The sequence below is a fragment of the Hyperolius riggenbachi genome, chromosome 7 (genome assembly GCF_040937935.1).
Source record: "Hyperolius riggenbachi isolate aHypRig1 chromosome 7, aHypRig1.pri, whole genome shotgun sequence".
In the NCBI taxonomy this organism is placed as follows: Eukaryota; Metazoa; Chordata; class Amphibia; order Anura; family Hyperoliidae; genus Hyperolius; species Hyperolius riggenbachi.
Genome location: NC_090652.1, coordinates 120,810,600 through 120,826,147, shown reverse-complemented (window position 1 = coordinate 120,826,147; position 15,548 = coordinate 120,810,600). Strand labels below are relative to the sequence as shown.

General features: G+C 42.1%; 1 protein-coding gene across 10 annotated transcripts in view; it reads left to right on the top strand.

Moving 5' to 3' along the window:
* SUN1 (Sad1 and UNC84 domain containing 1) overlaps window positions 1-15,548 on the top strand; it is a 144,398-nt gene that overhangs the window by 47,167 nt on the left and 81,683 nt on the right. For 6 of the 10 annotated variants that reach the window (XM_068244600.1, XM_068244599.1, XM_068244597.1 and 3 more), the window contains exon 2: window positions 5,610-5,707. The exons of the other annotated variants lie outside the window; for them this stretch is intronic. In XM_068244600.1, the coding sequence (XP_068100701.1) occupies window positions 5,631-5,707 (77 nt within the window). In that variant the 5' untranslated portion in view covers window positions 5,610-5,630. The remainder of the gene's footprint in view (window positions 1-5,609; window positions 5,708-15,548) is intronic. 10 annotated transcript variants of the gene reach the window in all.

The following is a 15,548-nucleotide window of genomic DNA, read 5'->3' as shown; positions in this document are numbered from 1 at the left end:
TCCCTCCCCACTCCTAGCACTAACCTCTCCCCCTCTCCACTCCTTACACTAGGGATGAGCTTCCGATTTCTGAGTTTCTGATAGAAAAATTGGTATGTGGACCCTTAAGGGGCCCATACACTGGTCGATTTTAGCCATCGATTTAGCGATCAGAAATCTATTCTATCAAATTCCCCATTCGATCGATTTAATCTGACAGCATGGAAAATCTAGGTCGATCTGCTGCTGGTAGCAGATCCATGGCCCATAGAGTTGCATTGGATCTAATGGTCCAATAATGCATTTAGATCGATTTCCAATAGATTTCATTCTGAAATCTATTGGAAATTTGTTCCTAGTGTGTGGCACACATCACACAGATTTCTGTCAGATTGGACTTGACAGGCATCTGCCAGAGATCTATCTGATGGTTGAACCTGCTGCAAATCTATGTGTGTGGCCACCTTATAGCGTTGGACCCATCAGAATCATTATTGTGCTGCAGAAATCTGATTAGTACATAAATAAGGATTCCGCATAATTGGGTACATCTTTCAAAAGGTTTAGGCAAAAATGTTCCTTTTATTTTTTTACAATTGACCAAATTTGTTTGGAAATTCCAATTTCAGAGAAAATTGGAAAGACACTTATCGAACAGCAGAAAGTCATTGGAAATCGGTATTTCTGACCATCCCTACTGGACACTAACCTCACCTCTTTCCAATCCCAACCCTAACATCTCCCCTCTCCTTCATGCCTATCTTCAGCTATCTGCGTTTGGCTATAGTGTAGCTTAAAGAGGAACTCCAATGAAAATAATAAAAAAAAGTGCTTCATTTTTACAATAATTCTGTATAAATGATTTAGTCAGGCAGGGGTCACACTTACTGGCTTTCGTACGCGTTTTCTGCACAGAAAAACTGACTTCAACTGAGAACTCATGTTAATCAATAAGCAAGGTCACACTTTAATGCAGATTTCGCATGCAGAAAAAAAACTGACATCTTGCGCAATTTGTCAGTTTTCTCTATAAATTACATTAGCTGCTGTAAGGCAGGGGTCACACTTGTCTTTCAGTTTTCTGCAAAGTGTAGAAAACTGAAAGACAAGTGTGACCCCTGCTTCAGTGTTTGCCCATTGTAAAATCTTTCCTCTCCCTGATTTACATTCTGACATTTATCACATGGTGAAATTTTTTCTGCTGGCAGGTGATGTCAGTGGAAGGAGATGCTGCTTGCTTTTTTTTGGCAGTTGGAAACCACTGTTATTTCCCACAATGCAACAAGGCTCCCACAGTGTGATGTCAGAACCATGGTCCTGACATCACACTGTGGGAGGGGTTTCACCACAATACCAACCATATAGAGCCCCCTGATGATCAGTTTGTGAAAAAGTAAAAGATTTCTCATAGTAAAGTGGGTATCAGCTACTGATAGGGATGAAGTTCAATTCTTGGTTACGGTTTCTCTTTAACTTATTACGGATTGGTTGTGTCCCTGCCGAGCCTTCGGGCCAAATGCAAGCACCTGGTGGCCCCATATCCACACATTTTCATTGCGGTCAATGGAAAAGCCGATAAAGGTCAGGCTTCTCTTTGAACTTTATTGGTAGAGGACGCTGAGGCATGGCTGCATAGTGGGTGTACCCCCACTTAAAAAAAAAAAAAAGCCCTAGAATACACTGACAATGGTAACATTGGGCTTTATACTAAAACAACTTTACACATTCAGTAATGCCAGGTTCACATCTGCATTTTTTTGTGAATCGGGCCGTACAAATCGGTCCGTTTTTACCAGGGCTGTGGAGTCGGAGTCGAGGAGTCGGGTCAATTTTGGGCACTCGGAGTTGGAGTCGTTGAGTTCATAATCTGAGGAGTCGGAGTCGGATGATTTTTGTACAAAATCCACAGCCCTGTTAAGTATTAGACTAAGGAGTCGGAGCCATTTTGGGCTGTAAAACGTCCGTTTTCATTGGTTCCTATTGTGCTGCATAACCTTCCATTTCCATTCTGCTGATTTAAACTGTCTGCGAAATTAGGTCCTGTGGCATTTTTTTATCCGTTCACCGGAACGGAAACCGGGAACCATATAGCTAGATCTGCAGCTAAAAGCTAATGTGAACCGGGCTTAAAGAGAATCTGTATTGTTAAAATCGCACAAAAGTAAACATACCAGTGCATTAGGGGACATCTCCTATTACCCTCTGTCACAATTTCGCCGCTCCTCGCCGAATTAAAAGTGGTTGAATACAGTTTTAAAAAGTTTGTTTATAAACAAACAAAATGGCCACCAAAACAGGAAGTAGGTTGATGTACAGTATGTCCACACATAGAAAATACATCCATACACAAGCAGGCTGTATACACCCTTCCTTTTTGAATCTCAAGAGATCATTTGTGTGTTTCTTTCCCCCTGCAGTTCTCATGCACTGAAGTTTCAGGCTGCTTGTTTCTTCCTACAAACAGCTTTGCCCTTGTCTAATTCCTCAGTATGTGAAAGCCCAGCCAGCTTAGAGGATGATTTATCCAGCTTGTAAAAGATAAGAGAGAAGCTGCCCTAATCTAAATAATACACAGGCAGTGTGCATAGAGGGGCCTGGAAGGGGGAGTTCATAGCAGAACCACAACACTGAAGAACTTGGCAGCCTTCCAGACACAGGCCGACAAGTCTGACAGGGGAAAGATACATTGATTTATTACAGAGACTGTGATAGTAGAACGTGCTGCAGTGAGCCAGAACACATTAGAATAGCTTTTGGAACTTGTAGGATGATAAAAAAACAGGATGCAATTTTTGTTACGGAGTCTCTTTAAAGTAACTGTGAACTCCCTATTCATCCTCTGCACTACCCTCACCCTGATGCACTTTTTACAGTATAGGTTAGTGATCATTCACTGTGCACCGCTCCTATTATCCATCCTTTACTCTGCTCTCCCACCCTTCTGCTCTTGTTTTGACTGGTGATTCTGAAATGGTGTGGGTAGGTTTTGGGAGAGTGAGGACCTATGCTGAAGGGGCTCCAGGGATTTGGGATCTGGGCAGACGAGGCCATGTGACCCCTGAGGTAAGGCCTAGATAAGTATGGGAGAGGAGTATTGTTTTCTAATTCAGGTAAAATGTTCAAGCTGAAGTTGCTGAAAACCGTAGGAAGAGTACATGGCTTTGTATGTGTCTACTCAAAATCCTCATCTCTCTGGGTTGTTTGTTTTCCCAGAACCCTCCATTTATCTGGATGTAAAATTGCCAGCATCTGTGTCTCTAGGCTTACTGCACTGACCACTCATTACACTGGAAATATGACTGAACATTTATGGGCACGCCAGGTATAAATTGATGAGTATTCCCTATTATTTTATAATACAAGGAGACAAAACTATAGTTTGCCTGTCCGCAAACTGGGCCTGGGTCACCCTAACCTTCCACAATGTTCATGACCCTGCAGTAAGCATGTGTCTGTACTCCCTGGTGCAACAGTGTGTCAGATGTACATGCCCCCTGAGGGACACGTAGCTGGCTTTTCCTGTGCTATTGCTGTGTCCCTCCGCTGGTTATATGAGTATGATCCTTGTGTTCTATGCCACCATCAGTCTTGCACATGAAATTTCTTCTGCTCTATCTCTCCACAGTGTAGCTCTCTAAGGACCAGCATGCATAGCAGGTGACACTGCATTAGTTGGATGCTGGGTGGTGCGGCTAGTAAAAAATTGGTCATTTTACATTATGCCAAATACTAATTCCTCCAAGTGCCTAAAACTTACTCCAATGCCCAATGTTCCTTAAACTAAACCCCCACCCTTCAAGTGCGGAAAACTAACCTCCCCCTGGAGTCCTTCTCCTAATTCCTAACTAACTACTTTGCCCAATTGACCCCTACAACCATTATTCCCTATGCTGTAGCCAATTGGTTGCTATCTGTACCAACTTAGTGAGTCGATGCCCAATTACCGATCAATACACAGGAGTTTTAGACGCCTGCTGATCCCTATGCCCAAATGGCTTGATCCATGCCTGGCAGCCCTCAGCATCCCCTCATATTTATGTACAGTACGTCACTTCCTGCCTTCAGTCGTGACATCATTCACAGTTGGCAGACTGTATGTAGTGAAGCAGGCAGCGTCTCATTGCATAGAAAAACTTTTTATTGTTCAGCCCCAGGAAGACCTGAATTCTTCTCCCAGGGTATTTCATGTATATATTGTATTGCTTGACCGCTGCCTATAGGAGCTCAGAGTGATGTAATTCAAAGAATATTACCCAGTCCCAAGCAGAACTGTCCCTCAGGAAGCCTCAGTTTAATGTTTCTACTTCAGCTTAGGGTTAATTTTGATGGAAGCCAATTAACTAGCCTAAGCCTGTTTTATATTTGGGTTATGGGAAGAAATAAAAGCATTGAAAAGGATGGTGTCCTGGTTTTGAATCTAGGACTTAGTGCAAGGCGAGCATGTTTTCCAGTATGCTCTTCATGGTTGAACTTCGCTGGAGAGAGTGTCTCTGCACATAACCAAAAAGTGCTGACTTCTTGTGTTTGTTTGCTTTTCAGTCAAGATATTGATTTTGTTTTTTTTGTTTTTTTGTTTTTTTATTTTGCCATCAAATTTTATTTAAAGTGTACCTGAGACGAGCATAAAGAAAGGTTTGATACTTACCCAGGGCTTCCTCCCATAAGCACAGCTGAGGCACTCGCTGGCCTCCCACGTGCCTCCGTTTTCCAGTTAGCGGTTCCAGTAATCTTGCTCAGTTGGGGTCTTCTGCACATGGACAGCCCCTCCAATTCTGGGCATGTGCCTAGCAATTTCCCATCTATGCCTAGTGATTTTGGAGCGTTTTGTTGTGTTGATTTTGTAGTTCTTTTAAACTTTTGATCTGGAAGTGAACAAAAAAAGTAGGCAAAAAAAAACTTTGAAAAATAGCTCTATTCAACGGTTTTTAGAGCGATTTTTGACTTTTCCTATACTTTACATTGAGGCGTAATCGGCTCAGAGATGTTGCAGAACCCGCATTTGGGAAAAATCTCATCGCTTTGGTGTGATCCATCCCATACAAACACATTAACCAAGCCCTTTTCGAAGCACTAGAGTTTTTAAAATCACTCAGAAGCATTCTTGGTGTGCACCAGCCCTCTTACAGACTTTTGACTATTGACACATTTATTATTTCCACTTTCGCCTAAACCTGTTAAATATTTATGCTCAGTTCCTTGTTTTCATGTAAAAGGGAACAGTCTAGGAGAGAAGCTAGCGTCTCCGTGACTCAGCTGGTGGGTGTGTCGGGCCCGTGCCTCAAGGGAAGACTGTTCACAACGTTTCCACATACATATTTATGAATATTGTTTGAACTGCCTATACAGCAGTGCTTTTTTTGTGGCGTTTGATTTAGTTTTGTTCTTCACTCCTGGTTCAAACATCTTTGTAGTTTGGCAGCAGTAAAATGAAAGCATTTATGAGCAGATGCTGAATTTGTTTATGGTGGCTACTCCGTATGAAGCACTTTGTGATCGAAGTTGAAGGAATGGCCTGCTTGGAGCTTGCACTGCAGCTTTTAAATTAATTGGCATTGATCGCTAAGGTGTGTATGCATAATATGACTCAGGAATGTTGTTCTTCTTCAACATTGAACTTTCCCTTTCTGCAGTATGATCTGAACCCCCAGAGAATGGATTATTCCCACCTCCATACCTATACTCCTCCTCAGCATGCCCCAGAAAACACTGGGTACACGTATGCTCTAAGGTGAGACCCTGTCTTGTCTATGGCACATCTATGTCTCTGTGTTCTTCACCTCTGTCAGAGTAACATCTGTTGTTCCATGCTTAGAGAGAGGATGGCTGGGATTAGCCTGCCCAGACAGTAAGCATAAGCTGAGCTATAAGTGTTCAGTGCACAAGCCTATCTTCATTTACCGTAATAACCAGTGTGAAGAGGTTACATCCCACTGCCTTACCATTGTACCAGTATCCGTTTTGTTCAGGAGTCACATTTTACGTTTCTGATTTAGCTTCAAGTGTAAGCTTGATTAAATAGTCTAATTAAAGAAATGTACAATTTTAAAATGTTTACATGTTTTTATTTAGTTGTGCAAAATAGGTTGGATGAGGCTGCCAGTGTTTTTTTTTTTTTTTTTTTTTTTTTTCTTTTTTTTTTTTTCTTTAGTAAAATGTGCTTGCATGCCCTCATTATATTAAAATGATGGGACCAGCTCTTGTCCTACTTGGCTGGGATGGTGGGGAAGCGATATCAATGCTGTCTGAGCTGTTTGGCCAACTATTTGATCCATTTTTAACTTCATGACCTTGGGGGGAGTACGCACGCACGCACGCACACACGCCATTAGTGTGTAGTACTGCTATTTCTACACTTGCTATGCCGAGTCCTATCAATATTACCATGCAGTATTTGGTGCCATCATGTTTGTCCTTACTGTCGTGGTTCATACTAGGACATTGATGATTTTATTTTATTTTTTTTTTATTTTTTTTTATAGTATTTGCCTGATTTATATTTTGTCTTGAACTGGGCATATTAACTCTCCCAACCAATATAACTTAACCTCATCACTATACGATTCATGATTGAATACCTAAAATGATCTGAGGGGATTTTGTATGTTATTCCTACCTTTTGTATATGTGCACAGCACCTTCCTTTTTTCTAGTGCCCCCAAGGGTCAATGTTTGTTCTATTAAGACAAAATCTTCGCGCCAGACTGGCACAACTCTTTAGTACCACCTATACCACACACTCCTCTCAATGGAGGGATATAGAAAATTCATACGTATACCCATTTAGAACTCAAGACCTCATATGGGCAAGAGAACTGCCTGATCACATGAAAAAAGTTAAAAACCCAATAATATCGATAGCATTTAAACTATGAAATACTTAAAAATTTTAATACAAACTAGTCTCCATAAACTCCCCATTGGCCCCTATCACGGGGAATCCAGCTTTTGAACCAGGGTTATACCCTAGTAAATTCTCCTGGTGGACAGAAAACCGACTGATACATTTTTACGATGTTATAAAAAAAGGCAAAACTGATACACAATTTATGCAGAATCTTCCACCAGCTGAAGTTTTCAGCAATATCCAAATTAGACATTATATCGCCCAGAGATGGCCAAAAGGAGAACTCCCAGATCTGACAAGCCTGGAGAAACTAATACTTAAAAAAAAGGGAAGTGACTAAATCCATATCAGTTATCTACCAAGCTATCACATCCCCAATTCATAATAAGAAAGCGCAATATCAGAAAGCATGGGCTAGAGATTTAGAGATAGAGATATCAGACGAAGAGTGGAAAAAAATATGGAAAAATACAGCAAAATGCTCCAATAGTCCTTCTCTAACCGAAACTTCCCTAAAATTGATGTTCCGTACCTACCTGACTCCTTCCAGAATTTCAAAATATAATAAATCTATTCCCAACACCTGCTTCAGAGGCTGTTTGGATCTGGGAGATCCCAAACATATTTGTTGGATATGCCCTAAAACACAAGATATATGGATAAGGGCCTTTCAATTCACAACAACATTATGGAACAAAACTACCATACCAACACCATCACATGCCTTATTAAATGTCAAACTTCAAAATCTTTCTCACTGGGAGAATGCCCTCTTCACCAGAATTCTAGCCGCCACTAGATCACACATAGCACAAGTATGGCTTTCGGGCCAATTGTCCTGGGATAAAGTCATTCAAAAAATCAATCATACTTGCTTAAATGAGTTCCTCATGTTTATGACTAAGGGAGACACCTGCCCTTTCTTCCAAATATGGGACCCATGGTTACTTTCTATATATGGTAAACATATAAACTCTATACTGTCATCACATATTGATTAATATATTAATTTATTAATATATTAATATATAAAAGGGAATAACTAACCGAATCAAGATCAATATAGTCGAGACACCCCAACGGAACTAAAAGGAAAGCCACTCCTCTCTCCTCGCCCTAGAGGAGACTTCTTTTATCTCCACACAAACTCATCTCCTAGAGAGAGTAGTATAAGCTGTCAACAGGTATGAGTAAGAAAATTGTCTGTTTCCTTTTTTTTTTTTTTTTTTTTTTTAATATATAATCTCTTTTTCTTATTAGGTAATTTTCTTAGTAGGTGTTTTTACCTATATACGACAGTTTGAAAATGTTTTATTTTATTTCTACAACTTGTTAAAGACACAATTAGAGATATGTTGTATGATCCTCAATCTTATACATCAATGTATCGATTGTACTGATTATGTGGATTCACATGACTATTTAAATAAAGCTTTTTTGGAAAGTAAAAAAAAAAAACGCCAAATATGGACCATGAGCAAGAGGCAGTTCTCCTAAGTACGCCCCTTCCTCCCATGACCCCGCCCCGTGGAACTTCCCCTCCTGCTGTAATTATTAAAAGCCTGTCAAATAAAAAAAAAAAAAGCCACCGCACAACTCTCCTCCAGGTTCCCTTCGCTGCTTCTTCCATCCTGTCAGCTCTGCTGTTTTTCCGCAGCATCCTCTCGTGCATGCAGGCATCTTCACAGCAATGGAGCTGACTTGGAAGTACTTCCGACATAGTACTTCCGGGTCAGCGATCTTGCTATGAAGATGCCCTTATATGTTGTGGTGAAAAGACAGAGTAAGAGGCCATGACAGAATTTGTGTGGTTTTGCGAATTAACCTGCCGTACGGTATGGACGGTATGTCCCATCAAGGAAAAATAGCTGGAAACAGTATGGGCGAGTCACTCGTCCAGCAGTTCTAAAGCAGGATCCTGTTTTTTTCGCATGCATTTTTCGCATAAAAATTTGCATTCATATGTGAATTTTCTTATATTTTGGAAACCCTGCATGCAAGAATTTGCACACAAACACGCATTTCAATGTGAAAAACACTTTTTCTTTTTTTTTCTGCCAAAGAGCTAAAGAGTGGGGAAATTGTGGCTTGGCGGAAAGGGAAAAGTAAATACATTTTTTGTTTAAAACTTTTATTATACTCCATGTATATTAGATCCTTAGTGTCCATGCTTGACACCTTTTGGTAAGTTACAGGCAAACATTTCATGAAAATTGAACCAGCACGGTGGCGTACTGGATATTATTAACCAGCTGGGCGTTACGGACGAGCTCAGCTTGTCCAGTACCGCCGCGCTGGATTGCTCAGGCCCTGGTGGGCCGATTTGCTAGCACTTTGCTAGCTGCGTGTTTGTTCCGATCTGCCGCTACCCACCGTGAAAGAGGCCCCCCCCCCCCGCAGACCCCTTGCGCAGCCTGGCCAATCACCGCCAGGTTGCACTATGGGGTGGATTGGGACTCCCCCTGACGTCAGTCCGATTGTCGCCATGGCGACGGGGAAGCCCATACAGGAAATCCCGTTCAGAACGGGATTTCCTGTTGGGTATTTGCGCCAGCGGCGATCAAAGGGGTGGGTGGGATAGCGAAGGGAGGGGGGAAGCATGTAGCTAGTGCTAGGCTAGCTACATGTTTAAAAAAAAATATAGCCAAAAAAAAACCCTCCCGCGGCCGTGCGCTGCATATAATCAGAACGCTAGGGAGGTTAATTATTTGATTTAGGTGCCAACATATTGTGCATCACTGTACAATACATAGGATTACAGACAATGATGACCGGGGTGACCGACACCAATACAGGTAATTGACAATAGATACAATACAGGTAATAAGCAATAGTATCTTATTGCTTATCACCTGTATTGTATCTATTGCCAGTTACTTGTATTGGTGTCGGTCAGATAGTAATACAATGCCAGATCATACGCTGGAATGGTAGTGCTGATCATACAAGATAACATATTCTGGGTAGACTGTACAATCAAGTATGATACACAAGGGGAGAGGGCCCAGTCAAAGGCTTACAATCTATTGGATAGCACTCTTGCCTTGCAGCACTGGGTCCCTGGTTTGAATCCCAGCCAGGGCATTATTTGCACAGAGCTTGTATGGTTTTCCTGTGTCTGTGTGGGTTTCCTCTGGGTACTTTGGTTTCCTCCCACATTCCAAAAAACATACAGATAAGTTAATGGGCTTATCCCTAAATTGGCCCTAGACTGTGATGGACACATGATTATAGTAGGGATTAGACTGTGAGGGACAGTTAGTAACAAGACTATATATTCTCTGTAATGCACTTAAGAAGTCAGTGCTATATACCGTATTTTTCGTAATATAAGACACACTATTTCTCCAAAGTTTGGGGAGAAAAGTGGGTGCATCTTATAGTCTAAAGTTATGGAAAAATGAATGCAGAGTGTGCAGGGAAGCTGTACCGGCTATACTTTACCTGCTCCTGCAGCTGCGATCCTCTCCCCCTGGCTCCTTCAGCAATCCTCTTCTGCATCCTCCTCTCCTCCTGGGTCCTTCAGCGATCCTCTTCAGTGGCAGCAGTAGGCAGGGACACCAGCTGCCTACCGCTATGCTGAACAGCTGGGTCCTCCATACCGCTGCCTGCATCTATGTACACTTGTGGCACACGTGACGGGGGTTGCATCATGGAGGAGGATGCAGAAGGGGGTTGCGGCTGCAGGAGCAGGTCAAATATGAAACTGTATTTTAGCTTAGTGCGGTGTAGCTTAGTGCGGTGTAGCTTAGTGCAGTGTAGCTTAGTGCAGTGTAGCTTAGTTGGTGGGCATCAGAGATCAGTGTAGTGTAGTGCAGGGCTGTGGAGTCGGTACAAAAACCATCCGACTCCACAGTTTATGAAACCTCCGACTCCAGTTACCCAAAGCGACTCCAACTCCTCGTCGACTCTGACTCCTTTAGTCTAACCTACCAGGGCTGTGTATTTGGTACAAAAATCATCGGACTCTTGACTCCTCAGTTTGAAACCTCCGACTCCAGGTACCCAAAATTGCTCCGACTCTTCAACTCAGATTCCACAGCCCTTGTGTAGTGTAGTGCACCTGGTAAGGTCAGCAGGGCTTAGTGTAGCGTAGCTGGGCATTGTAGTGTAGATAGAGAAGCTTACAAACAGTTTTGGGGGGTTAAAGGTCCATAAGACGCCCCTACAGTATAGACGCACCTAGATTTAGTTATTTTTTTCCTGATTTTTGCCATAGGTGCATCTTATATGCCAGAGTGTCTTATATTCTGAAAAATATGGAAAATAACCTATATGCTGCACATTTTTTCACATGCAATGTGCAAATCACATGTAGTGTGCGTCAATACAGAAAAATTGCTTTCGGTTTAAGAATCCCATTCGATTTTGAAGTAACTGACTTACAATTTCATGTAAACTAACTTCATTGGTATGCATAAAAAAAAAAATCTAATTTTGGAAAATCGGATAACCATACAAAACCCACACAAATAAAATAAAAACAGAAAAGCACAAATCCGAAATAGGAAAAGACATGGGAAATTGCTGCTGGAATTCGCAGGGATAAGTATGAACGCTTCCTTAAGCAACCCACTATGGAACTCTTAGTTTAGGTTTAGGGATGTGTTTATAAAGTGGAAGAGAATCCATGATGCCATTGCAATGTACCATAGTGATCTTACTTACTCCTGGCTCCCATTTGGCTCATTTTAGTCACATGTTTAAAATATCTGACCTGGTTGACTAGCAAGAAAGTGCAAGAGGCATTCCAACCCTCTCATCAAACCAAAAAAACGGTCTTGATTGCTAATGATGAAATGTATCAACCAGGCCAAGGAAAATGTGTGGCTTGGCCCCTATAGGATAATGCTTGTTGCTGTCAGCATTTTTTTTCGCAAACACGGGTCCTGCAGCATTTATGAGTTGATTTAGCCTTAATGCTAAGTATAGGAACAGTGGAATATCGCTCTAAAAAAAATGTCATAAGAGCGACTTTCCATGCTTTTTTTTTTTTTTTTTTTCAAAAGCTGTTCACTTCCAGCTCAAAATGTACCAAAAAAATTCTGTACTCCAAAAATTGGTAGGCATAACTAGTAAATCGCTAGGCACATGCCTGGAATCACTAAGAAAAATCTCTTCTAAAAACGCTTAGCGTTAGCAATTACGCTAGCAATTTTAGGTGTGCACTATCCTAACACAGTTTTGTCCATTTCTGTCTGCTTTTCAGCATCAGTAGCATTGATGTGTTGCTGAAAAGCCAAAACAACTGCGTTACTGGGCTCAGTACTTAGTGCCTGGCTGTCTTGCTGATCATCTACCTCTAATAAGTTTAGCCCCTTTTACACTTAATCAGTTGGTGTGCACGTTTTTCCATAGCAGTGCATTGTGACTAAGATTTCAGTTAAAACGCGTCAAGTGTGAAAGGTGCCATAGACAAACATGGGCATTACTTTGAAAATCCGTTTTCTTTCCGTTTTTAACTGAGAGCAACTGATTAAGTGTAAAAGGGCCCTTAGAACCTGAACAAGCATGCAGGTCAGGTGTTTCTGACTAAAGTATGACTGGATCAGCTGCATGCTTGTTTCAGTTATGTGATTCAAACACACTACTCATGCATGAAAGATCAGCATAATGCCAGGCAACTGGTATTGTTTAAAAGGAAATAATTATGGCAGCCACCATATCACTCTCACTTCAGGTGTCCTAAACCACTTAAAGAGAGAGTCTGAAGCGAGAATAAAACTCGCTTTTTCCTTATATTCAGCAGGGGCATGTTGGCACCTGCTAAAACGCTGCTATCCCGCTGCAGAACGGTGGTCCTTCAGCGAGTTTTATTCTCGCTTCAGAGCCTCTTTAAGGACCGCAGTGTTAAACCCACCTAGTGGCCAGGCCATTTTTTACCAATTAGGCCACTGCAGCTTTAAGGCCTTGCTGCAAGGCTGTACAACTCAGCACACAAGTAATTTCTCCCCCCCCCCCCCCCCCCCCCACACCATTTTCTCCACACCAACAGAGCGTTCTGTTGGTTGGGTCTGATCCCTACTCCTCCTGTGTTTGTCTATTAATTTATTTTTATTTGTTTTTGAAAACAAAACTATGAAAACTATGACAGCGGTTTGCCTTTGTGCCTCTGAAGGGGACAGCCAAGTGACACGGCGGTCCCCTGTACGGCGATGCCCTAGATCGCATCGCTGTACCATGTAAATAGACGGTGGTTTTGCCGTCTAACAGTCTCCTAGTGGCTGGGAGACTGATGGTGGAGTGGAGATGCGCGCGCATCAGCACGCATGATCCCCTGTTAGATCCTGCACTGCGTGGCATGGAGTGGTCCTGGGGCTGCCGCCGCGTTCATGCCAATTGGCGTGGAGCAGTCGGCAAGAAGTTAGTGTACCAGAGCTGTCATAAAAAGATTTGATACTCCCCCGCGGCTTCCTCCAGCAGCATAAACACGTCTGTGTCCCTCGCTGTCCTCCCACGGTCTGCCGTTCAGCCGCCCTGGTAACTGGCTCAGTCGTGTCCAGTCTGGGTCTCCTGCGCATGCACGGACCTCTTGTGCATGCTCGGTAGACCTGGTCTGACAGTTACCGGGGCTGAACGGCAGACCGTGGGAAAACGGTGAGGGACTCGACGTGTTTATGTTGCTGGAGGAAGTCGCTGGTGAATATCGTATCCTTTATTTATGACAGCTCTGGTTTACTTTATGCTGTTGCAAGCAGTTAAACTTTTAGTAGTGTGGTTGGCAGGACATGAATAATAAAGTTGGACAAATCACATGCAAGAATGAGCAGGTATTATAAAGGTGGCCATCAATGATACAATATTGATTACCATTCTACCACATGGATTTGGTAAGAATGCACAAACTGAATAAAAATACTTTGATTGGAAACTTTAGATAGTCCCTCACAATAAAGTGGTAAGATGGATGATCGAGATAGTATCATTAGTGGCCCGTGGGCACCTTTAAGCTGGCCATGCATCAGACGACTTAGCGGGCGATTGACCATCCGATTTAATTATTATAATCGGATGAAAATCTTTGCTGCCAAGAGCATGCCCGATTAGTGATACGACCAATTTCGAGCCGGAGAGATACGGAGTGAGTGCATTTCTCTTACATTCTTAAGGTGCATACACACCTCAGACTATAGTCTTTGGAAAATGAAAGATCACAGACCAATCTTACCACCCTTCCATGTAGTATGAGAGCCATACTCTACACAGTCTTTTCTATGGAGCTGAACTCCACATCAGAAAAAAATCTTTGCAAGATGCTGCACACACAGATGCTGTACAGACACAAAAGATCAGTATCTGCAAAAGATCTGTTCCTGCCAAAAATCCATTCCTGCAAATTGCAATGATAGTCTGAGCTCTGCAGATCATCATACACACATGATTTAACTGACATTCATCTGCAGATCTGAAAATCCATCCTGGTGGATCTGATCTGCAGATGAATGTCAGTTAAATCATGTGTGTATGATGATCTGCAGATCTCATAGACTATCATTGCAATTTGCAGGAATGGATTTTTGGCAGAAACAGATCTTTTGCAGCTACAGATCTTTTGAGTGTGTGCAGCATGTTTGTGTGCAGCATCTTGCAAAGATTTTTTTCTGATGGGGAGTTCAGCTCCATAGAATAGACTGTGTAGGTATGGCTCTCATACTACATGGAAGGGGGTAAAATTGGTCTGTGATCTTTCATTTTCCAAAGACTATAGTCTGATGTGTGTATGCACCTTTACTCCACAGGTGGTAGTATTGGAATGAGTGTTTTGCTTTTTTCAGCATAGACCATTTTCTGTTCAGGAAACGTGCTGAACGTTTGATTTGTGTCACTGAAGCTTTGACTGTTCTATTAGGAGTTTCCCTGCTGCTGGATGCTGCGTACAACACCATGGTTGCTTAGAAACTATCCAGTAAGCAGAGAGTCTACAGAGAATTTTTACGCTTGATGAGTCAGATGTTTAGTATTTTGAACTTTTGGACTACTCTCAGCAACCCCACCCAATCATAGTATGTAGGCTTGAGCTGCAAGCAGGCATGCTTACATGACTCCTCTGTTGTCTTTATAAGTTGCTTTTTGGCGCGCTTTTTTTTTTTAAAGGGTAACTCCAGGCAAAAATCTTTTTACCTTTCAGATATGGGTGTTAGTATTACATCCACAAAACTTTTTCAATTAGAATCTGTGGTTTTCACGGTCTGCAGTGTTTGATTGCCAGGAACTTGTTTTAGTTGTTTTTGTTTTGTTTTGTTTGTTTTATGCAAGGGTTAGCAAATACCTCTGAAAGCGTTTCTCCTGTTTGTGTGTTTATGGAGCAATGTATAATATCGCCACATTACTCTGGACCAGCCAGAAAGATACCCGTGTGTAGTTGCCCTGTCTTGCGAAAGGCATCCTTTCATAGCCGTTTGAGGTTATATTTATGATCCTCCTTTATATCCAGGGAAGTTGGCACTGCAGCTTCCTGCATGTGACCACAATTACACAGGAAGCCATTCAGCTGCCCCCAATATGTTCTATTATGAGTGAGGTGAAGGGTGTAATCTTTTACCATCTAAAGCTGGCCATAAATGCATTGATTTTTTTTTTACCAGCAGATTCAATCACATTGATCAAATCTGATTTGAATTGATCCCTCTCTGATCAGATTCAGATCCGAGGAGGATTGCCACATTGAGTGGCAAGCTAAGCATGTATGGCCACCTTAACAGCAGGTTTGCTGGTTCACTGATGA